Source organism: Centroberyx affinis, unplaced genomic scaffold (assembly GCF_046629955.1).
Source record: "Centroberyx affinis isolate AG114_WGS23_722 - 3 ecotype Tasmania unplaced genomic scaffold, CSIRO-AGI_Caff_v1 ptg004678l_1, whole genome shotgun sequence".
NCBI classification, from domain to species: Eukaryota; Metazoa; Chordata; class Actinopteri; order Beryciformes; family Berycidae; genus Centroberyx; species Centroberyx affinis.
In genome coordinates this window covers 228,716-253,822 of record NW_027282261.1, presented here as the reverse complement: position 1 = coordinate 253,822, position 25,107 = coordinate 228,716, and the positions used below count along the sequence as shown (strand labels likewise).

Here is a 25,107-nt window from a genome sequence, read left to right as displayed (position 1 = left end):
GTGGGTAGTGTCAGTATCACTCAAGTTGTTGAATCCCAAACACATTACCAGAAATTTACTTGCAGCATGATGTAAATGACAATAAGAATGATTTAGTTTCTTATTTTCTATCTTTCAGGCAGCAATGGGAAATTCAGAGAGCCAGTACAGCATCCAGGGCCCCAAGGGCACCAGCTTTATCTTCCCTGGGAAACAAAAGCCATGCTCACTGAAGTTCCGCTCAACCAAAGAGGAAGTCCTGTCCCCCCATACGTGGTGGAAAAATGCCCCAGGGGGCTCAGGGTACAAGGCCAGGTGTGTCGGCCGTGGCTGTCTGTCCCCTCCCAAAAGCCGCCAGCCCTATTCCACTCGGCACTATGACTACGTCTCCAAGGGAGCGAGGGGCAGTCCGGGTGAGCATCGCTGGCACCGATCCCCTGGATGTGGTGTACCGAGGCGGCATTTGCCAGACGACTATGAAGATAATCCATACGGGGCTGAGCTTAATGGGCACACCCTGAATGGACACAGCGATGAGCATGAGGGTTTAGAGGAGCAGAGCAGCCCGCGGGTGGTGATCAAGAAGGACGGCAGCCTGAGGGTGGAATTCACCAACAGCTCGGGCAGCGCCCTCCTCCTGGACGAGGCCTCTGGCCCTGTGCAGCTGCTCAAGTTCTCCCCCAACCTGGAGTCCGCCTCCACCCCCAGTCTGCCGGGCTCCAGTGGCAGGAGGCCCGAGGCTCACCGCAGCGGCCCGCCGCCGGCCTCCACCTCCTCCACGGCCAGGACCAGCAAGGGAAGCTCACTGAGCTCTGAGGGATCCTGGTACGACTCGCCCTGGGGACCCGCCACCGAGCTCTGTGAACCGGACCAACCCTGCACTGCCAGCAGGACGCTAGTTCACTCCCCCATCCACCAGCTAGACTCCTTCACTGAACAGTCTCCCCCAGTGTCCATCGCAGACCTCTACAGGGACCCCACCATGGCTGCCACCTTCCCCACAGCCGGCGACCTGTCCTCCCAGTTCCAGGAGCCTCCGCCAGGCCAGAGGCCACACCGAGCTTCCTTCGCATCAGTTCTGGACGTGCCTGTGGAGGAAGACTGTTCCGAGGCCCGGCCGTACTCATCGTACACCCTGCCCTGCCGCAGGCCCAAAGCCCACACCATGAGTGAGGGCCTGGACCAGTACACCGGCTCGGACCAGTACCAGGAGCAGGCAGGACCAGATTTCAGCTTCCAAAAGAAAGACTCCATCAAGAACCGCATCAGACGCCTCAGTGACTGGACGGGCAGCCTCAGCCGGAAGAAGCGGAAGTCTCAGGTGAGTGAGGCTGGGACATTTTTTGGGATGGTGGATGGATGATGAAGCTCAGCTTTTGTCTTCTCATTGCTTGCTTTGACTGAAGGTCTTTCTATGTTAGCATGCTGCAAAGCAGTGTGTCATGTTGTCATGTCTCATACTCTCTCTCACAGGGTTCATACAGGGATCTTACCTACCTGGTATGTAAAGAATAGTCCTTACAGATGTGGAGTTTGTAGTCACTGCAGTCCTCATAGTAAAAGTACACAGTAGATAACTTTAATAGATCCTTATACCGTTCTTTTGTAGTTTCCCACTCCCTGCCAAAAGGTATTTTCATCATTTTCCTTTAGTTGTCTCACTGCTACTGGCCTTGGAGCAACTCTCCAGCTTGTTAGGCAGGAGAGGGCGTCAGTAACAGCCATGCACAGACAGTTTCCTGCCTGGCGAGGTTTACTTGAGCTGTGAGCCACAGCGGTTGGCCTGGCATGGCCAGGAACCAACCACCGTCCCCTGGTCCTTAGCACCACAACACCAGCTGTCTGAGGACAGGGCACAGTGGGGTGGCGCAAAATGAATTTTGTATCGCAGCCGGTGCTGGGTCTTGTGTTTTTGAGAGGATGGAATAGGGATAAGAGGTAGTTGCTAATGCAGTGTAAGACATGGATGATCCTACGAGGAGGAGACGCCAAGGGCTGCACTGCAGATGTCACAATGATGACTGTATCTGGGTGGGTAGATCTGAATTATTATAGCATGTTGATGGTTTTGGCACATTGACGGGATTGGCATGGTTGGAAATATTGAATGTCACTGATATGAGAGTAGTCCTTAAATGTACTTGCCGCTATGTCACAGCGTGTGAATTTCTTATGTAAGACTCTGTTGTTTTTAATCTGGTATAGGCTACAAGGGAGGAACTGGGATATATTTTATCGATCTAACCCAGTGGTATTAGTTCTATGGTTATGATCCGTGGTCAGTAACCCAAGTGTTACATCTCATTAAGATGTTTTTGAATGTTTCAAGCTAACTGATGGCTGAGGGGAGCGCACAGTAACTTAAGAGTGGAGTATGCTGCAGAGAAAGGCTGGTATTTGAGATACGAAGACAGTCAGACAGGCGAGACGCGTACCGTCTCCCTGTAGTAAAATGATATCAGTACCATACTGGCTCAGGTCATAGGAGAGGTTGTAAATAACCATAGCTTGTCTGCATGTTGCGCACATGTTTGCAAGTTTAACCCATGTACAAAATATCACAGCCATGTGATTTTCTACTACAACCACTACATTCTTAGTAGCTTTAATTTGACACAGTGTGTTTGTTTAAAGTGAGCTCAAAGTCATGCCCCTCTCAGTCTTTGAGGCTTGAAAGCAACTGTTTCTGCACTAATTCATTTAGCTTTGCCTTGTAAAAGTTTTAAGAATGCTGTTCAGGCCGTGCCAAGAGAATTGCTGTAAGCCTTTGAGAAGCTCTGTTAGAGTGAAACTAAATCCTCGCTGAAGATTTAACCCCACCCTCCTCTGATGCTAATGAATGACTTATGGCGGTTCTGACTGTTGTGTGGTGGAGATTTTCTGGGCCCCCCTAGAGCCAATCTGCTAATAGGGATTGGTGTTCAGTCAGTTGGGTCTGACGGCAAACAAAGAGACAAAAAACACAATTGTTGTGTTCAGATTACTTTCCCTTCTTCTCTGAGTAAACACTTGTGAGCATCTCCTTGTTTAAAGAGCAGATAATGGTGAAAGAAACACATATTGCCCCTGTAGTGAGAAATACTTAAGCCCACATCTACTTATACACTTGCACTTGGATACAGCATTCTATATAGACTAGCATTCAGTGCGTGTTACAGTTGGACCAGTGGAAGCCTTTTGGGGACACAGCTTTCACTTTACATTAGCAATGTCCTCCTCTAGACCTCCTGCTCACTGGAAAGCCCTGCTAATCTATGGGCATGTGTTGGTGCTTAACTGGTTTTGGGAGCAGACTAGGACCCACAGATTTACTTCAGGGTTTGCACTCCTTATCCCTCAGAAAAGCTGAGTGCTACGTTTTCTTTTCAGGCTCACGTCTTCAGAAATTCCCAAGAAACTTTCAAATGAGATGTAGTTACTCAAAAAATAAAAATTCCCAAACCTGTGACTCTCAATAAAATGAGATTCATAGCCAACCCGTGGTCTCAGTACAAATTGTAAAAAGCCATGCTCTATTTTTGGAAATAAAAGCTCTCTTTGATGGAATCAAAACAAACTGTGAACACTTAAGAGGGTGAATTTCCAGCTGAGCTTGACATCATTTAATTGGGCAATTATGGGCTGTTTAAAAAAAGGTTCAGTGATGGCACGTGTGTCTCTCACAGTTAGAGTGACTTGGCAAGGCTTGCAACAAGATCATCTCAAAGTCTCTGAGGTGCCCAAAGCCGAGTCTCGAGTTTGGATTTCTTCAGTCCAACTGGGGCTAGTTTGTCGACCGCCAAACCTCCGCGGCCGTATATCTCCCAGGGCCGGTCACACTGCCTCCTTTCAACGGTCCGACCAAAACCAGGAGCACCTCCAGCTCTGGTTCCCCTCCACCTGGGCTCCAGGGCTCTGTTGTGGGTTTAAAGGTCACACCGCGACCCCAGAGCCGAAGACCGAGAGCCTGCTACTAATGAGAAGCAGCTGGAAGAGGAAGAGATGAGGGAGAGGGTGAAAGAGGGTGGATGAAGTTGGGCTGTGGAGGCTGAAGGAAACAAAGGAGACTTGGAAAAAGACCAGCTCCGTGCTCAACCTCCAATGTGTACATGTTCTTACTACAATGCTATATATTATTGGGGCCTAAGAGGCTATCCTTCAACTGGACACCTTGGGTTCAAGCCCTCTGTTGGCAAACATCGGCTCTGCTGAAGTGTTTTTGAGCAAGTCACTGAATCCCTGCCAGATGTTCTGTATCTGACCCTGACCTCTGACCTCCCTGGATGGGGCATGTGAAAGAGAATTTCCCTGCAGGGATCAATAAAGGTTCACATTGCTATTGTTATCAATGTAAACAAATACATTGTTTATACATGTGGTAATTATTCCAGTCTCATGCTGCAGCTTCAGGCCATTTTGAATTGAACGCAAAATCTTTTTCTTATTGTCCAATAAGAAAAAGAAATGAGACAAAGGGTGAAACAAGGACAAGGACGTGGGAGAGACATGGGCAGAGTGGAGTGAGACACGGGAACAAACACAGACAGTGATGGAGCTCCGGCATGGCGGCAGATCCTGTGTGTCTGAATGTTGAGAGCACTCCACTCAGTTGCCTGGGGGAGAATCGATGCTGCAATCTAGTCAAGTGCAGGTAGGCTCTCATTAGGCATGAAAGAGCGCAATTCCATCAAGTGTTCTTTTTGGGAATTGGGAAGCCACGGCGAACCTCAAATGACATGAAATTGTCTGAGCCTCGAGGGTTCCAACCACCCAGGTGCCATCACAGGAAATTTGTCCCACTTTCTCAGCCTAGCAAAGATTTAGAGACCATAATGCAGGCTTTGAAGTGGGTTTGAGTGGTTTGACTAGATTTCTCAAAAGTTTCTTCTCCAATTTTGTAGTGCCTTGGGCTGTGTTGAAAAGAGGATAGTTTGATCTTTGTCCCGGTGTCACCCTTTCACTCCTTTCTGTAGCCCTTTGGCTTTTCTTGACACTAGATGATCTCCCTTCTCTTTTACACCTCCGTGTGACCCAGGAGTCTATGGGTTTTCATTCCAACCATACACGACAGCATCTGATTTCACTAATTTGAACACCTTCAACGAGAGACGGGGGAACTAATCAGTGAAATCACCTGATGTAGTGTTTGGTTGGAGTTAAAACTTCCATACTCCTCTCTCTCTCTCATCCTCTACTACCTCTCACGCACCTCTCACCTTTCCTCCACTCCGTGTGCCCCACCAGGAGCCCAGGTACAAGGACCCCAGCGACGCCTTTGACAGCGGGGTCGACGGCCTGACTGCAGACACCAGCTCCCCCTCCCAGGTCTCCAGCCTCCTCTGGTTCCCGGGAGCCTCCAGGGCCCAGTCGTCCGGGGCCCTTCACCACCCGACCAGCGATGCCCTCCGCCAGAACATCTACGAGAACTTCATGCGGGAGCTGGAGACGGGCACCGGCCAGGGGAGCGGAGGCGGGGGAGGGGGAGGAGGGGAGAGGAGAGACCCGTCCACGGGCACCGAGGAGGGGGACAGCAGCAGCGAGTCGGCCGAGGGCTCCCTGGAGCAGCTGGACCTGCTGTTCGAGAAGGAGCAGGGGGTGGTGAGGCGGGCCGGCTGGCTCTCCTTCAAACCCCTCCTCACCCTGCACAAGGACAGGAAGCTGGAGCTGGTGACCCGCCGCAAGTGGAAACAGTACTGGGTGACCCTGAAAGGTGAGCTGCGACTGGGGAGGTCGGAGGGTAATGGAGTTAGCTGGGACAGCCGTCTCCTTGAAATTGAGTTGAAAAATATACTTACTTAAAATAAATACTTAAATACTTAAAATATATGTTACCTTTAAAAACAGATTAATAAATCAAGTTCTGTTATTGAGCTCAAGTTCCTCATTGCTCTCATGGTTTTCTCTCAAAGGCAATCATGTCCTTGAACGTGGCATGACACTTGGCCATTGACTTATTCTCTGCCCTCCCCTGCTACTGTAAAAGCTTACAGGGAATTATACTGTTGCATTTACTGGCTAAATGGATAAGCGTCAGGCCAGCAAACGTGTGTGTGTGTGTGTGTGTGTGTGTGTGTGTGTGTGCACGCACGCACATACATTGGCACAGGCGTGCATGTTTGTCCTTCCACCCACGCTGCTTTTAAGTATTTACTGAAGAGCACCTCATGTAAGTTGCAGCAAAGGAAAGTCACCAGCAAGGACCGTCTTTCATATTTGTGGTTCCAAGCGGCCTTTTAGAAGCATGTGAAGCATCTGCGCTTTTGTTATGTTTCAATGCCACTGGCTTCTGCAAATGTCTGTCCTGCTGAACTGCATTTCTTAGATGTTTTTCGCTTTCCCCTCTCAGACATAACACATAACAAGGACATGGTGTCTGTAAATCATTAGCTGATGGCTGTCAAAAGCCCAGATCTTATAGTATGGAGACACTCTTGGCTCGATGATTTACACCTACATATTTTCAGCAACTCTTACACATGTACGCTCACAGCCATCTCCCTGTCTACCTCTCTCTACTTCTGCTTCGCTACTCCCTCCCTCTTTCCAGGATGTACATTGCTGTTCTATGAGACCTACGGGAAAGGCTCTCCGGAGCAGGAGCTGTCGCCTCGCTACGCCCTCTTGGCCGAGGACAGCATCGTCCAGGCCGTCCCCGAGCATCCCAAGAAGGAGAACGTGTTCTGCCTCAGCAACACATACGGAGACGTCTACCTCTTCCAGGTAAAGCACACCGACTCTTACAAAATGCCCACGAAATACATGAACATTGCTCTCAAACCCATGGCAGATAATCGGGAGATCCGTCAGAGCTGTATCTTTTGAACGTTGTCTGTCAGAAGAGTTGATTGTTGTTGAATATTTTACCAAGCTCTGCAACATGATGCAATGAATGACAGATGTTGTGTAATATATGAATGTAGTAACTCAACATAACAAAACGCTCTCCCATATCAGTTTCCCTACCGCACACTCTCATAATTTCAGAAGTTCCAGTTAAACAGAAAGTCACAGATTCCACTCTGTCTCCCCTCTCAGTGCTTTTGTGGCTTTCATGTCGCCACACTGTTTTGCTTGCTGCCGTGCGAAACGCTGCACCCCATCCAATACGCAAATGAAGAGCAGAAGCCGTTATTTGGCATAGCATGGTTTTGATGTAGCGTGTCCATGTGTTTAAGCATGGGTTTGTTTCTGTATGGGTAACCAAGCTCTTTGTGTGTGCGGCTGTGTGTGAGTGAGTGTGTGTGTGTGTGTGTGGTGACGTGTCCAGGCTGACTCATGTAATCTGCTATAGGAGTAGACACACTGTCAACAGACCTAAAAGGGAACAAATAGATACAGCATGTTCCCATAGTGCATAGTTGCAGTAAATAGTCGTGGTTTATAAATTATACCAGTCACACACATTTTAGCGTTCCTTCACTTGAATCTAGCACAGTAAATCACCAATTCCGGCCTGTAAATGGCTACAAGAGTGAAGCCCAAACTTTCCAGCTAAGGGCACATCATATTTGCCCGTTGTGCTTACTGACCTATTTCACCACTGAATTCAGGCTTAGCCTCGGCGCTTACCGTGTAGCCTGCTGCACTTGTGATTACAAGCTTCCCAGAGTGCACAATGTGAAATCCCAGTCGCGGTGTCCAGACCTAGATCTAATAAAATGCTGCAGTAGAGCTGACATGACCCTAGAGGCAGGCAGGGAGAAAATCATCTCTATAAGATGAAGACAGCCTGGGTTTCATCCCTGGGTTTCCTCTCACATGGCCGTGAGTAATTCTCAATCTAAAGGGGGCTGATCTGATTTCACAACAAACATGTGTTGCTTTGCAGTGAGTCACCTTATAAAGACAGCGATAATCATGAAATGGCTTATTAATAGGGAAAATGCGCACGTATCATTTCAGCAACAAATCATAACCAGTGCTTTTCCATAAAGGCGCTGTTAATCAGGTTTACTCTTATTGATTCAGCAAGGCCTAGCTTCCCACACAATGAACTTACTATGATCAATGATAGAATAATACAATGGCAGTGCATCGGGAACCCTAGAAGATTTATCAGGCTTCAAATCTCTAAATCGAACCTCTCCCCTTAGGCCTGTAACAGAAATATGGGCCTCGCTGCTCCATCAGATCTAACCTCATTGTTCTCCTGTCCCCTTCCAGGCCAGTAACCAGACAGACCTGGAGAACTGGGTGACAGCCATCCACTCTGCCAGCGCCTCGCTGCTGGCCAAGCGCCAGGGAAAGGAGGACACGGTGCGTCTGCTGCGGAGCCAGGTCCGCGGCCTGCTGCAGAAGATCGACATGGACGGCAAGATGAAGAAGATGGCCGAGCTGCAGCTGACCGTGGTCAGCGACCCCAAGAACCGCAAGGCCATTGAGAACCAGGTGAGGGCGAATAGAGGGATAATGATGGTGGTGATGGTGGTATTAAAGGTGCTCCATGTAGCGTTTTCATATCAATAAGTTCGTACCACATTCATTTTGCTAGTACTAACAAACACTGACAATACTACTGCCGTGAGATTGAGGCTACCAGTTGTCTTGACCACGGTCTCAATTGTTTATAGTAAATACACCAAGTATCACAGTTAATTTGAGAATGATGTACTGGTGTAAAAATGCTACATATAGCACCTTTAACAATAATTATGAAATGATGTGACTGTTTTATGACTGGAGGCCACAAGTCACAGTGGTGGCTGTGTGTTATGACCTGAGGTGCAGTGGCCCTGTACATAATGCTCTTTTCACGCCAAGTTTTCATTTTTGACTCCAGAACCTCAGTGTGCCATTATTCCACACGATACCACATGATGTGCCCTACTTATTTTTCGTGATTTTGTGACTGCGGTGACAAAAGCCTGTGCTGTATTTTTGGCTGTGGTTTGGAAAAGTGGCCTAAATGCATCAGTCCCCAAACGCATCCTGAGGGCCCAGGGGAGCAGCTAGCTCCCATAGCATCAGATTGGGATTCCAGATGTTTCCTGGTAATGGGCTCTCAGTGTGCATTATCCTCCTCCTCCTCCTCACAGCCTGAGGGAGGAACCAAAGCCATAACAGCCAGCACTGAGCTGTAGCCTACATACAGTGGATTACACACTGGCATCTAAGCCCTCAACCTATTGCTTAGTGAGAAGCTAAATTCATAGAAAACTTTATTGGTGGCGGAATGCAGGAAATGACGGCTGCTTCATCATCGCTCACACTGAGGTGGTCAGCGACTTCAAGTGCCTCTGAGTGGTCTTGCAGTCGGCCATACTTTGATTAAAGTACCTTCTCAACGCCTAATTGCAAAGCTCATATGAATAATGAGCAACATAGACGCTGGGTAGCTCACTGCAGTAATGACCGATGGGGATGTCACAGCCTGTCTACTAGACTGACTGACTGTGTTTGTATCTGTCTCCAATTAGCCTGTATGCCACCTCAGAGTAGACAAAGAGACAGACGGGTATGGAGCCAATGATAGGGTCAGAGTGGTACGGGACAGGACTCCGACACAGGCGCCCCGGGGCTGATGATTGATTTAAGGTTTCGGGGGGGGGTTGTCTAGAACCAAGAGGGCACCACTTTGATGTACCCGCCCACCCCCACCCATGTGCACCAAAATCAGTGCCAGTAGACCTCTTTTGAAGTCTGCCCCCCCCCCCATACACACACACACACACACACTCGCACACACGCACACTGCTATCGAGTTGCATTGAAAGCCTTACTATGCATCAGGGCTTTTACGGAGAGACCGGGGCAGATGTTAAAGAGGGGAAATAAGAAGCGATGAGGATCTGTTAAGAAAAAGGCCCAATTCTGCCTCGCTTAATGGCCCTGAAATGGAAGTAAATAAGTTGTGTATGGAGGCCAGATGGGCACAAATATGCCGTCCCTTTTCAATAATGTTGGTTGATTGGCTCACTGCATAGATGCAGGCCTGCCAGTCGCACCAAGGAATAGGCAGACAGATATAGGCCTATAGCATCAATACATCTTTCTGCTCATGAACCAGATTGAACTATACGTTTCTTTAAATAACAGACACACTGATGCACCCCGATATGAATCATCAAATATAATGGTATGCACTCTAGGTATGATTATGATTATGTTCAGATCTATTTTTGTACATGCCTGAATGAAGATGCGTATATTTGACTATTGACAAACAGATCCACATGGCTCGCAGATCAGAAGCATGTGACCTTGATGTGATAGTTAAACATAGACTTCAGTTTCCCAAAACAGCATCTTTCCTTAATCTACCTCCTTCTGAGGAAGAGGCTTATCTAATTTACTCAGTAATGCCTCCCTTCCCATCTAAAGTCGTCCCCAACCTACACACTGGAATTCCTTCACAATTCCCCCAGAACACTTCATTATATATAATGACCCAAAAATAGCAGGGTGGAAAATGTGCTTTGCTGACATCAGAGGATTCATGCAGTAGGTTGTGGGGTTCAGAATAGTAACACCTAATCATACCTAGAATTACATTTTATAGATGGGTCACACAATATGGAAATGTGAAAGGAATACTTAAGGAATACTTACGTTTTTGGCAGATTATTCCATTGGTCAACCTACCTGTTAAGTGATGAAATGAAGACTGACCTTTTAGTTGTCAGTGGTTTTTATTATATGGCCTGCAGATTCATACATTTAAAAAAAAAAATGAAATGCAGTATCATTAACTCAATATAGCTGATGTCGCCAAGTTTATTTTTGGAACTATTCCAGGTGATCAACCACATATTCATCCGCTGCACAGTAATTTTTAGCTGCACACAGTCTCCCATTGCCCACCACCATCACTTCCCATGGAAACAGGCAAAGAAGCCCCTGGTACAAAATACTACATTCTTTTTCTGTCATATTTGGTATACATTTTACCAGTCTCCTCTTCAAAACTGCCAGACTTATCTGCATTTCATTTAAGAATACCTACCGAATTCATTGTCAGTTTGTGTGGATCAAATGGAGCAAACCACATGCATTCCTAACTATTGTCTTCATGGTCCAAGTCTGGTATGGAAATAATGGTTGAATGTCATTGAGTGGAAGCTTGTTAACTGAGGCCAGCTGCACAGCTATACAGGTTTCATGGGTCTAAGCAGTTTGTTTTGCAGTTTAAACACATAGCACTGTGCGGTCCCATGGTGATCTCTGCGCAGGTTCTTTGTTTGGGGTGTTTGTAAAGTCATAGGTTCACATCACGCCACCCTCCCCTCCTCAGGTCGTTCCTAACCCTAAAGAATGCCATCAATGTGAATGAGACCTAATGGGACAGCGCCATAGGGTGCGTTATTGTAAATGAACTCCAAGTCCAGACGAGACCCATTAAAGTGTGTTGTTATACAAGGTTGTTTAACTTCAGTGTTCTCGTTAAACCAAGTCTCCAGCCAACAAAATAAGCACTTTCTCATAACTTACATAGTGAAGGCAACTGTAATTTTTGTGTGTGTGAGTGGTAGTGGGGGGGTTAACGGGTGGTCTGTGTAACGTCAGCACCCTCTCTAGACGTTTATTATATATGGGAATTAAGGTTAACTACACACACACTCACTCCTCCCCTAGATATGCAATCACCCCTCACTATCAACCCTCCAACAATTTATCCCCCCACCCTCCACCAACATCTGCAAGCAATCGCAGCTTGATGGAAAGCATTCCTCTGACCCCAAATCTCCCTCTCCCACTCTCCTTTTTCCCCTCCCTTTCCCTCCCATCTCCAATGTCCCTCCTTTACCTCCCCTCTGACCCTTCTTGCTCGCCCTGCCTCTCCTCCCTCCTCCACCACCTTAAAACTACTGTGGATTTAACATCAAGGACGTTGTGGAAATAAGGCTTCTGGTGAACCAAATTACGCTTCTCCCCTTCCTTCAGATCCAGCAGTGGGAGCAGAACCTGGAGAGGTTCAACATGGATCTGTTCAGGATGCGCTGCTACCTGGCCAGCCTGCAGGGTGGAGAGCTGCCCAACCCCAAGAGCCTGCTGGCCATCGCCAGCCGCCCCACCAAGACCACGCTGGGACGCCTCGGCATCTTCTCCGTCTCCTCCTTCCACGCACTGGTGAGGAAGACATAGGGCAGAGCAGGGCTGGAGGAGGGAGAGATAATTTATGCATGGATGAATCTACTTAAGCAATAAGCCACAAGACACAGTGTTTACAGTGATTTTAGAGCTGCTACGCATTGTGCCTCACAGCGCCTCTCACTCTTAAGCAATAAGTCTTAGTTGAGTTGCTTCTTATTTTTATAAAACAGCAGTCACACATTGTAACAAAGAGAAAGCAAATGTTCAGTCAATCTTTTAGTTTTTGATTGCTGAATAATAAACGCTATTCTTCTGCCAAGCAATATAGTTTTTGAGCAGTAGCTAAACAACATGGTTGCTAAGCGACACATAAGTAGTGGTATGAGTGGTGATTGTCAATTAGCACATTAATATTTAAATTAACTGTGGTCACAGGTGTATGTAAGTGAGGACCAGAACTGTCCATTTTATAATATACTGTATTTGTACTGCTTGACATTATGTCCAAATCTCACGATCACAATGAAGTGAGAAGCAAGCTTGGGTTTCACCCTCACTTTATATAACTGTGAAGAAGATGATTAGAGAATTAGAGAATGAAGGGTTTGTTTTTGTATGCAATACTTCAGTTTTAATTTGCTTGATGTCTACCAGAAACCTTGAAAATCTTTTAATCTTTCTGAACTGTGCTCAAGATGCTGAAAAGCATCCTGTGAACACTCACTTTTGCATTACTGGGGCAAAAACAAACTAATTTAGATGGTCTGATTAGATGTGGTTTTGTTGAGCTAATTGATCCCAGTCCTGATAGCGTGTGTATCTGTCCAGATCTGTTCCAGAGACGAGGCCACGCTCAGGAGGCGCTCAGTGTCGCTGACTCACAAACAGCGCAAGAGAGGCCTTTTCTCCTCGCTCAAAGGCCTGGACAACCTCACCAGGAGAGGCCGGGACAAGAGGCCGTCTGCATCACACGTACTGCTGAGCACACACACACACACACACACACATACACACACACACAGGCACATAGGCACACACATAGTGCTGGGTATTGTCGAGTTATTGTTGGGTATTGTTTGAAAACTCTCGGTACCAACAGTGGTACCATGAATACAAAACTTTTGGTACCAGTACTTTTTGCGATACCTGAGATGAGTAAATATTTTTTGTCATTACTTTTCCCAACTAAAATCACATTTGTGTGTGAAAAAAGTGTGAAAATGTAATTAATTTATTTTTCTTCTTCACTCTTCAGTATAAAACAAGTCCTTATGCACAAAGTATTGATTTGTTCAAAATGCAATTGGTCAAAAATCAATGGTTAATATATTAACCAAAACTATCAGGTTCAATACCTTATTATAACTATTACAAATTCAAATTCTCCATGCATTTATGTAAAATGCAGTTGAACATGGTTTAAAACATGGCTGAACATGGTCTTAAAAAAGCTATTTTTGTCAGTGTTTTTTTCTTGCAGTCAAACACAGTACAGCTCCTTTGCCTCAGATTAACATTTTGCACTACATTGTGCTTCATTAGGTTCGAGGTGCTGGCGGACATGACAGTTATTTTCATGTGACAAATGTTGCACTGTGCGCTGTCACTGTCTATTTTAGTACAGAACAGGTATGGTTATTGGGTGAAAGATGATGTAAGATTAACCACTACAGTGCACACGCACATCAGTATTTTCCCATAGTTGTATTCTTGTCAGGGTGGAAAAGGCTGTTGACTGTTTAAGCAGCGTTTAGACCATGAAATGACACTAGAACTCTCCATTGAAACCCATATGAATGAAATACATACAGGTGGATTAGTAGCTCCTTAAGGCACCCACCCCACCTACTCAATGTTAGAGGAAACTGTGATGCCCATATCACATATCACATAATACATAAGTATGCAGAGTACACATGCATGCGTACACCCACTATCCGTACACACTCTTGAGGCATACACGCATGCATATAATCACAGTCTCTTGGGACGCACTGTTTACAAATGCATTTGAACACCTCCAGTATGCATTGTACATATCTGCACGTACTTGTACAACAACCTGAAAAGACACCGGCTCATTGCTTACTCACATATACTGTGTGTCTGCACTGAGGTGAACGAAAGCAAATTCTCCGAGATGACTACAGTCATGAACCGCTTTCAGCACATTTTCCCCCTAAGGAGATTTTATTAATTAGAAGCATATAAGCTCACCTCCCCCCAGCCTCCCCTATTCTGGTGAATTTGAGTGCAAACCTCCCATCAACGTAAACACAGGGGAACATTCCAAACCCAGGTGCAGAGGGGGGGTCTAGTCTAAATCCTCTCAGGTTAGTAATTAGACTCATGCCGGCTAGTTATTTATTGATGTTGGAATCCACCACTCTCTACCCTGAAGGTACGGCACTACACTAGGTGGTCTATTTAAAGAATTGCTATAGGAAACGCTCATTTGCTCATGTTCCCCCCCCCCAAGTCTTTTATGGAACTCCATTCATTAGACGAGCGTATGGGAAGGTAGTGGGTTGTGCGTTTGATCACCCGCAATCTACCTTCATTTGCCTTACGGTAGAAAGTCTGTGTGGCGTCTTATTGTTTGAGAGCTGGCACAGCTAAAGGCCAATCATGTCTACGCTCTTCAGAAAGTGGGCCGTCACTCTCGAACGCTCACAAAACGTCTCTCTGGCCCTTATCTACCCCATCCACCCCGCCCCCCCCCCCCCCCCCCCGCCACCTGCTCCGTGACATTTTTGTGTTTGTGCGTTGTGCGTGCGTCTGTCTGTCTGTCTGCCACCACTCTGCGTGTGTCTCGGCGCGCGGATGTGTGCGCGCGCTCGTTGTTATTTTTCCGGGGAACTCCAGCCGGCCCGCCTAATGAGGCCCGGTTCCATTTTCGCAGCGCAGAAGGCCGAGGTGGCGCTGCAGCACGAGCATGAATTATTAAAAGCCATATGTGGCAGATAGTGGGCTCCGCTCGCGCCTCAGCCCCGCAGACACCAGCAGATGGTCGGTGTAAGGACGCTAAATATTAAACAGCCTCCCTTTATTTTGTTTCCGCCAGGACCCCCTTCTCTTAAAGGCTCTGCTTGGTGCTGTTTTTTTTTTTACACGGAGGCTAATAAAGAACAGCTAATGTCTGGTAATTGCTTCAAGGGAATGTCAGAGCGATGGGTCTTTCTGGACATCTGCTGTCTTTGTGTGGTTTTTAAAGAGTGAAAGATCATTGTCGCGTAAGTTTTGGTTTCCTAACGTTCTCTGCGGCCGGCGGGTAATTCCGTCGTGGCCATTTTGGATGGCGTCACCCGCTCCCTGGCTGTCCTCTCACGGTGGGATTGACACAACACGTGTTTACTGGAGAGGGATTTGGACAGCGAGGCTCTCCGAGGAGCCAAACCCTCCTCCACGCTCTCTTTAATCTGTTGTTACCGTCTCGGGTCTCTCCGACCGTGATTTCTCTACCGTTTTCTTGATAGCTTGTTTATCTTCTCCTCCCTTTTCCTCTCTCTTTATCCCCCTACCTTCATCTAATACACACTGCCTCTTTGTTGCGTCTCCCTCTGTCCCCGCACATCTAATCTCTCAAGCGTATTCGGTTTCTCTCACTCTCTCCCCCTCAAAAAAATTCTCTCTCCATTCGTCTCCCTCTTTTCTCCGGCCCCCTCCTCTCCTCTTCAACCCCCTATTTCTCAGAGCATAAACATCAGAGCGTTAGCCAGCGGTCCTCTTCCCACAGTCTCCATACTGACTCATCTGTGTTGACTAAGCCTAAATCCCATTTACCACTGCGACGCCCGACTCAACAGCCTTGCCCCAAAGTCATGCTCCCCCCCTCCCGCCTCATCTCCTTCCCCCCTCGTTCTCTCGTCTCTCATCCGTTTTGCGCAGGAGCCGTGTGTACAGTAAGGAGCTGGCCGGTGCCGGCTGTGGGAAGTAGGCCAGAAAGGTCCAAGGATTTGTGGGAGACGGAGTTGCTAAAGCGTTCTAATATTAGTGAGCTTTACGGCGAGGCAGCGCTGTTTACAGCCACTTTTATAAATATGCTCGTGCGTGGGAGGGAGAGTTAAGGCAGGGGTCAAAGGTCAGACAAGGGTTCCCACTGCCATCACAGGAGCCAGGATTGTGAACGAAACTTTTCGGTTGTTTTGGGGAGGAAAAAAATAAATGTAGGATTTTCTGTTTTAGGAAAATGGATATGCTGGGTTGTGATGACGGTTTGTAGTTCCTCCCAACGCTACGTTGAATTATTTTGATCTGGAATGTACCAATCTACTCCTTATCGGAAGGAATCTCTTTCAGGAAATTGAGTTTGAACTCCAAGTGCAGTCATCGCAGTTAATTTCACCGCAAAATGTTGTACAATATTGTGCACGCAGCTTCTTTAAGCTTGTAGTCTATGAATCGGTGTTCCTCTTGAGGACAAAATGCCCGTCCTGGGCCTGTTCTGCCACCAGCTATACTGCCTATCATGCCTCTCCTGTCTGCTGACAAACTATCTCAGCAGAAGTTGATAACTGCAGCCTCTTTGAGCGAGGATTGGAGTCACGCCGTCAGATAACGGTTAGCTCTACGCTCTGTGCGCTGTGTTACAGAGCCGTTAAAGCCCAGTCAGCCCTCTGGGGCTGCAGAGTCACCTTCCAGCTCCGGGCTTAGCCTGCCACAACACGCCTCACAATCACACAGCAGAGAGAGAGAGAGAGAGAGGGAGAGAGAGAGGGATGAATGGAGGCCTTGGAGGGAGAGGAGGAAGAGGGAACGGATCAAGAAGCGAGAGATTTAGAGGGAGAGAAGGGTGGATGGAGAGATGGAGAGGTGGAGCACTCGTCCTCCTCTCATCCGTGACCGTACCAGCTCCCCCTTTCATCTCTGTGCCACACAGGAACTTTGCCTCCATGTCCACACACACACACACACATACACACACACACACACTGCGTATTACAGCACCGGACCTTCAAAGGCTACAGACCCCGTGTGGAAACGGTATCAAAGCGCTGAACTCGCCCCGCATAGTTTTTAATTAACTACATAATAGCAGTGTGTGCGCCTAATATTGTGTTGCCATGGGTGGCGGGGAGCTTACTCGCTCATGAGTCAATGAGCGCGGTGCCTTACTGTCTGTCCCTCTGACCGTCTGTCTGTCTGTTTCAGATCTTTGAGAGTGACGCCGGGGGTCAAGCGTACTTCCTGCCTCCCAGCAGCACCGAGGTGAGTCGAAGCATTCAGTGACTTTTCACATTAAAGTTTAATAATCATTGATATTTTTTGAAAATTCCGCTGCCATCTGTAATACTCCTCCTGCGGTGCCTTTGTGTTTGCTGCTCTCATGTTGTTCTATCCTTCAATGGAAACTACAAAGAGACGAATGATGCATTTCAGCATAAAGTAGCCACAGCAGAAGCAGGTCCTCTGTTACTTTGACCTCTGCTGTCTTTCATGGTTTTGACGGCGGGCTGTGTAAGGATATTTTTCAGACACATGGGGCGTGCGTGTGTGTGTGTGTGTGTGTGAGAGGGGATGGGGTATAATGAGAAAGTGTGTGCATCTGTCTGTGTGTAGTACTCGTCCAGGATCAAAGCAGAGATTCCTTTCATGTTTATCTGCAGGTGTCTGCAAGATAAATAGACGGACAGCATAGCTAACAAGAGATTTTTTACGATGCTGGAATACTGTGTTAATTTACGGTGTGGACAGGGGTCCCGAGTTAACGGAAGGTGTCGAGTCAAGGTGTTGGAACAGAAGCACTGATCGAAAGTGTGTGTGTGTGTGTGTATGTTAAAGCACTGAATGGTCAGGCGGTGTGAATTCTGGCCGTCTGAGCAGCCAGACGTGGCGACTGCAGCGTTAGGGGATCTCACTCAGGCTATTGGGTGGTTACAAGCCTCTTTTCAGGGAAGTGTGAAATACTGCCTGCTCTCGGCTCCATGCCTCGCCGTCCCTCAGCTACCTCCTCACAGAGATTTCATTGTCCTTCTGGTCAGCTTCTGTTTTTTTTTTTTTCTTCCTTTCTCGCTGCGGCAGTGGGACCGGGCAGAAATTCCCCCAAACATCCGCCCTGCTGAAGTGTCGTTGAGCAAGAAAATGAATCCCTACCAGCTCTAGGGGCGCGAAAAGATGAGAATCCCTACAGGGATCTATAAAGTGTCTCTTAATCGATGGTTTCTGTCACTGCTTGTTCCTTCAAAGAAACTCTCATCCTCAAAGTGTGCCTGCATCTTAAGAACCGATGAAGTGTGACACTCAAAGACGAGCATAGCGGACACTTTTAGACGGAGCAGGACGGGTGTTTTGAAGCTCCCCGTTCCACCGGATGCAATGATTCATATTATGGTGACATGTGGTGAATGTGGCCAGTGTCAAAACTGCCACCATTAAGGGCCTAGACCCGGACTCAGAAGAGGAAGTGGCTTGAGAAAAACAATGATGACCTTTATTGGGTTGATGCTTTAATGTTGCTTGGGATGCGTCAGCCTCCTCTTTAGTTGAGCGTTTCGATCTTTCCTCGAGTTGGACGTGAAAAAAAAAGTAACTCGTCTCCGGAATCCATTTTGATTTAGTGGGGATTAAGACCCTTCAGGGTGGGAAGTAGGGAGAGAAGGAGGTTAGCACAGCTGTATTGATTTCTACCAGCACGTACAGTTCATCCTCTCCGCCTTGATGACTTTGCGCTCTCGGATTCTGTTGTCCTACTTGGGTCTCCTAAATCCCTGGAATTACTCTATTAAGCAATCGTCTTCCCCTAATCCTTTGAAGTGAAGTCAAGTGAAGGGTATGTTTTAGTGTACGGAGGTGCGTGTGTGTGTGTGTGTGTGTGTGTGTATGGGCGCACATACGCTCATGGATGTGGTTGTATGGCCTGTGTACACGTGCACGGCTCTATGTGTGTGTGTGTATGTCCATGTGTGTGCACTTGTATATAGTAGACTTCCGTCCTACATGATCATTACATACTGCACTGTCTATAAGATATTATTAGTGGATGAGCCTTTCAATACAGTAGCTCCCTTGGCCCCCAGACAGGCGACAACTATATGCACTTTGAATGGCATAGTTTTCCACTTCAAATCCCCCAATCCACCCACTCTTTCTGTCACACCCGGGGCAAAGCAGCAGCTGAATACGTTCTGACTACTTGAGGAAAAAAAAAAACCATGAACGCTTGATTTATCTTGTTTTACAAGCGAGTTTCTGACTTTCGAGGCTTTGTGTCTGGCAGGATCACACCCACTTTTAAGCAAATATTTGAAATGTATGCAGATGTGTTTTTGCCCAGGATTTCCGCCTATTTTAGTTCAGAGGAGGGTTATGTAAGTATGGCAAGTTTCAGGCTAATGGTGCAGCTCCCTTCCCCGACACGTTCCTGCACACGTTCCTGCACACACCCTGTGGCACTCCCCAGGGACATGGAAGCACCACCTTAGACCTGTTGCTGTTGTTTTCTCTATTATTTGACTGTCATGATCTCCACAGCACCTTTGTCCCATACTGATCCCTCTGTCTCTGTCAGCACCTCTGTTCCCACACCACACTCCGCTACCCATTAGTACCCGCCGATGCAAGCCAGTGTGGCTGCACATTGCCGTGTATTGTCACTGTGTGTGTGTGTGTGTCTTGTATGTGTCATAACGTCGGAAAGAGGAACCTTGGGTGGAGCTTTAAGGAAACGAAGTGTAATTCCCCTTTAATAGACTTAAAATTAGGAAATGGAAACAGGCCGAAGTCGTCCTGAGCTGCCGTTCTGTTCCTTGTTCACTGATGCCGGTGTTTCTATTTGAGTCTGCGCTCAGTGTAATATTTGTATTACTCAGTTGCTAAGTGGAACAGAAAGGGTGTTTTTGTACAGCGGTCACCAAATGTCCGTTACTCCGCATTCCATCTTTAGAAGCTCCAGGGTGAAGGACGGCTAGTTTGGAAATTGTTTCCACACTCCAGAGGAAAGACTGAAGTATTGGTTTGAATTATTTGGCTGAATGCGAACTTAAATAGGGTGCGCTTTTCTATTTTCGCTTGCGCTCTCTCTCTCTCTCTCTCTCTCTCTCCTCTCTCTCTCTCTCTCTCTCTCTCTCTCTCTCTCTCTCACACACACATACACACACCACACAGAGTACTTGTTGAAGTCCAGCGCGTGCCTGGACCAGAGTCTTGGCAGCCGTCTGTGGAACGTTGACCAGGCAACCGTCAGTCCGTTTCAACCCTCTCTGACCATGAATGAGTGTACAGTGTTAGTCAGCCACTGGTCAGGTCACCGCAGGCAACCAAATCTTAGTTTTCCAGTCACGCCATGTTGCTCAGACACAAGCGGGATGGTTATGCAACCAGTCGTCATGACAGCCTGTTTTTTCATCCTGGGATTGTAAACATGACCTCACATCCCCAAAGGGGTGGACACAGGTGGGTGTTGAAGCAGCACTTTGTCTGCCTCCATCCCTAAAGGTTAGGGAAACATTTTGGCAAGAACATTGGTAGCCTTTGAATACACCAACTGGCTGGAACATTGGTGGCCTTTATTTTGGCAGGGCTTCCTAAGGTAGACCAGTCGAGGGGACGTGTTGCTGGAAAACGAGGTGAATGTTTGCCTGTACGCCTGTGCTTTTTTTCTGAGCCACACCGGGCAGAATGCTACTTTGTTGTCCTTGCCAGAGTGTGCCATGTGTGTGTTTGCTGGGGGGGTTGACTGTATGTGTGTGTATGTGTGTTTCCAGCTAATGTTCTGAATCAGAGAGACCTCAGTTTGTCCCTCAGGCCTTTGGTCTCAGGGGGAAGAGGTCTCTTTCCTGATGGAACAAAGTGATGCGTCAACAACGGCACACTGGCAGCTTCTGAAATAGAAACATACTCACATCACACGTGCACATTAGACAGAATGCCTTAGACACACACACACACACACACCACTCTCCATTTGTGGTCCCATAATGGAGTTAAACGACCACGGTACACCCTGAGCTAGTCACCAAGGCAATTATCCCTCTTGGTCCCACGTCTCAATTATTCCTCTCAGTCTAGCCGAGAGCCCAAACCGTTTTGTCAGAAGTGCTGAATCATTGGTTGCTTCAACCCATGAGGTTTGGTACATTTTGGTGTGAGTGAGTGTTTCGTCAAGATGTAGAGCCTTGATAGTTGTGGTCTTAGGCCGCGCTTCGGCATCTCCCACAGCCCCCAGTGCAAACAGTGGCGCTTTTCCCTCCAGAGACATAGAGTCGCAACCAAAACCCCCAAATGGCCGCCTGTGAGGCCCAGTGGCTGGCTAACCCCAGCACTAATACCCAGCTCAAACCTCACTGTTAATGCCACCGACAAATAATCGCCTTCAAATGGCTCTTTTGAGAGGCTGACAGAATTTGAATGCGTTTGCCTCATACGTCACTCGACTCAGAAGTACGTGAGTGGCTTTTAGGACCAAATAAGTCTGAGCGCCGGAGAGCTGCGCAGATGATATCTTGTCGTCTGGACCTGCCAATAGACCCCCTGCCAATCCTCTTGTGTACACGATCATTACGATGACTATTATGTGAAGCAACTGCCATCTATGTTGTCAAATGAATTTCTGAAAGCCTAATTGTATGGCATCTTTGCTCCACGGCTTGATCCACGGCCAAGCTCAGCATTTAGACTAATGGAACTGTATTGATTTGTGTGGTGTTACTCAAACTCAGTCTCTCTCTCTCTCTCTCTCTCTCTCTGTTTCTGTTGCCATTGCTCTCTCTCCTACCTCCGTCTTCACTCTCATGCTCCTCACCCCACCCTCCTCTTTCTTTACTCTCCCTCCCTCCCTCTTCTTTGCCTCCTTCCTCCCTCCCCCTACAGAGGCTGGACATGCTGACCAACATCTACTCCATGTCGCCCCCTGAGGGCGGTGTCTGGGACGGCAGCAGCGGTGGCACAGAGGTGCTGACCTGCGTCTACATGCCAGACAGCCTGACGGTCCAAGTCCCTGTCAGAAGAGACCAGACAGCCGCTGAGCTCCTCTCCACAGCCTGCAAGGTAGGGAGGGAGGGGGGGGGGGGGGTTGCAGAGAAATGATGCCTTGTCACTGAGATGAGAGAAAGATATCCCAGATAATTGTAGCAAAACAGCAATGTGATTTGGATTTTTTTTCTGGATCATGTCTTGGCACACAATCCTGCCATTCTTACATAAAAGACCTGTTGCTGTCCTATTTTCATTGTTTTATTTTTTTACCAAATTCCAAAATACATGATTGTCATTCATCATACATACATGTCATACAAATATAATTTATTGCTTCAAAGCTGTTGTAATAACCAGTTGTGTCAATTCACACCCTTTGGGCGTGTGTGATCCACTCACATCTTTATCATTAAAGGTTAAATAGTCATTGCTGGAGCGTCTGTAACAGCTTGTACACTGATCCTGTTGTATTATGCTCCCATGGGACCACAATCCCTTGGGCAAAGTTATTTTGTTTACTGTAACTTGTCACCCAGTGTAAAGTCAATAGGTAATTCTGCTGTATTTCACACCTTTGCCACGCAGCAGCTGTCAAGCTCAGCGTCAGTGCATGAAATATGTATGCATGACTTTTTGCGCACGCAGGCTGTTGACCATTAAGGCTCTTGTGTAAATAGGTGAAACAGCTGGACCCGGGTTCGCACTGCCTCCGACTGCACAGGCAAGTGGGCCAGGATGTGGAGGTTCGATACCTGGCTCCCGGCGAGCTCCTCCACGATGCGGTGAGGAGGACAAACACGCACAGTCACACACACATCTGCATCATCTGGATCATCTGCGCTGTATTTAATCTGTTAGTCTGACACAGTGTTTGTGATTTGTTCTCTCCATAGGTACAGGATCAGTTGGAGGTGGTCCCATTGATGTATTTACTCTGCACATGAGCAGCCGAGTGGCACCGGAGACTTTGGTGAGTCAGCCGTAAAAATAGACTGATGTAGGCCTAGTTGTGCATTCATTTTCATGCACATGTCACATGAACACTCAGTTAATCGTCCTGTCTCTTTGCGGATCAGTTTAACTCTGTGTATTTGCTGATCTATCTCTCTACCTCTCAGGTTTTGCAGTAACGGGGCACATAGACGGCCAGAAGAACAGCAGGATCTTCGTCAGTGAGGTGCTTCCTGATGGACTGGCCTTCAGTGAAGGTACCGACCTGCTTGCCGTTGTTCAGGAACAGAATCGTCACACTGTGGCTTCTACTCGCTCTTCTCTAAAACACACCCCTATGCGCCCTCAGGTTTGCGGCCAGGCGACGAGATCCTGGTGCTGAACGGCCGGTGCGTGTCGGGTCTGGACCTGACGCTGATCCAGACGCTGTTCGCCGAGCAGGCTCTCCACCTGAGCCTGAGACGGGACGGCCCCGTGCCGCTAGCCCTGGCCTCCGGACACCCCACCCCCCCTCCCAGACACAACCTGGAGGCCCACAACAAACACCACCGAGCCAAGTCCTCCTCAGGTGGATAAAACCATACAAACAACCACACACTGCATGGCAATCACATCAACAATGATTAGAAACATTTGCCGAACATAGCGACGGACGCTTGCTGCAGGCAGACGCCCTGAAACGTGTTGTTGAGTGTTGTTTCAGGGCGTCAACCTAAACCTAGTCATTTGTGGAACTGCATTTGCGCAGAGAGGCTATAGATTTTTGCCTGAGAGAGAGACTTCAGTTTAAAATTGAAAGCGCATTTGATATTGATACCATGTAGATTCGGTTTGCTTCACATGGGCCCCTGGGTGTGACAGATGGTGACAGAGAGAGAGAGAGAGAGAGAGAGAGAGAATATTATACCTCCTGTGAAATGCCACGACTTGGCATCAGAGTAGTGCTTGCTCAGTTCTGTGTACAAGTGTCTTTGTGTGTGGGCAACAGTTTTCTCTGTAAGTGGCCTACCAGCAAGCTGTTGTTGCACCGCATCGCGTTTGCATAGCAGTGATCAGTCATGCGTGTCTTTACTGGAAGTCATGCCACAATATTAGGGCCAGTGCTCAAGATCTGCCAAGTACAATATATCTCATCGTACAAGATAATCAATAGTCGGCTGGTGAAATGGACAGCTGTAACTTTCATATTCTCAGTCTTGACTTTCACACAGTCATCTTTGTGTTTGCTGAGAAGTCAGATATAGTTGTTTTAAACATCCCCACCCCTTGCTTGCCGCCACACTTCCCTTCCAGTTGAGACCTCTACTTCCTTAAAACAAAAAACTCATTCACTGCACTCAGGCTTCTATCAAAAAAATGTGAAAAAAAAAAGAACCAGCAGAGAGCTCTAGATGACGTTTCACGGCTCTGTGTGTCCTGGGGGAGCAGAAAGGCCAGGAGGTGCTTTTGACCGCGGAGGGCTCATTATCGCTGTGAATGTATAGTATCCTGTCAGCTCGTTTTAATCTCAGCGTGAGCGCGGGGGTGTCACAGCTGAACAGGCAGGTCGCCCGTGTAGCCGGACAAACACAGCTGATGCCCGTCTGGCTGAGAAGCATCCGGTCCTTTTTCAAAGGTCGCTCTAAAGGTAAGGGAAATTCTGCCAAAGACAAATGAAGTGCGCCGCCGCCAGCAAGTTTGGGATTTGATGTACTGTAGTTCTACAGGTGTTTGTAAGAATCAGATGTTTTTTCATAGATATGGTCCAGATTATATTGCCGTATCAACCAAGGTTGCTGGGAATTTGTCTGTGTTCTCAGGATAGACACAAGCCAGGACATCAGGTACACAAATACATAATGTATACCCCCGAATACTAACACAATACTCATTATCAGTGACAGCAATAAATACACAAATTAGTCAGGAACGGTCAGTTAATAGATCTGGACAAGTGCAAAAAGTGACAAGCTTCAAAATAAAAACAATAAATATTTTTTTGGATTATTTTTGGGCATTTTTGTCTTATTCTCTATTAGACTATCACACTAGAGCGAGACAGGAAATATTGGGGGAGAGAGAGAAGGGGATGACATATGACTAAAGTCCTGGGCCAGATTCAAAGCCACGTCGCAATAAAATCCAGGTATATGCAGGATGTACAGGATGTCCAAGCAATAAAAAAATGTAAATGAATAAAATGAAACAAAATTCATCGGGCTGTTTTGCTGATGTTCTCCTGAACATGCAAAACATTTTATGCCTTTTTTATTGCTT

At 47.4% G+C, this 25,107-nt stretch overlaps 1 protein-coding gene across 1 annotated transcript in view; it reads left to right on the top strand.

Annotated features, from left to right (window-relative positions):
- LOC139665823 (rho guanine nucleotide exchange factor TIAM2-like) overlaps positions 1–25,107 on the top strand; it is a 73,898-nt gene that overhangs the window by 25,528 nt on the left and 23,263 nt on the right. Inside the window, 13 exon segments of the mRNA XM_071544823.1 lie at positions 119–1,300; positions 5,203–5,668; positions 6,506–6,678; positions 8,122–8,346; positions 11,839–12,024; positions 12,817–12,960; positions 17,140–17,196; positions 21,796–21,972; positions 22,578–22,682; positions 22,794–22,826; positions 22,828–22,870; positions 23,019–23,108; positions 23,201–23,419. Of these exon segments, the coding sequence (XP_071400924.1) occupies positions 125–1,300; positions 5,203–5,668; positions 6,506–6,678; positions 8,122–8,346; positions 11,839–12,024; positions 12,817–12,960; positions 17,140–17,196; positions 21,796–21,972; positions 22,578–22,682; positions 22,794–22,826; positions 22,828–22,870; positions 23,019–23,108; positions 23,201–23,419 (3,094 nt within the window). The 5' untranslated portion in view covers positions 119–124.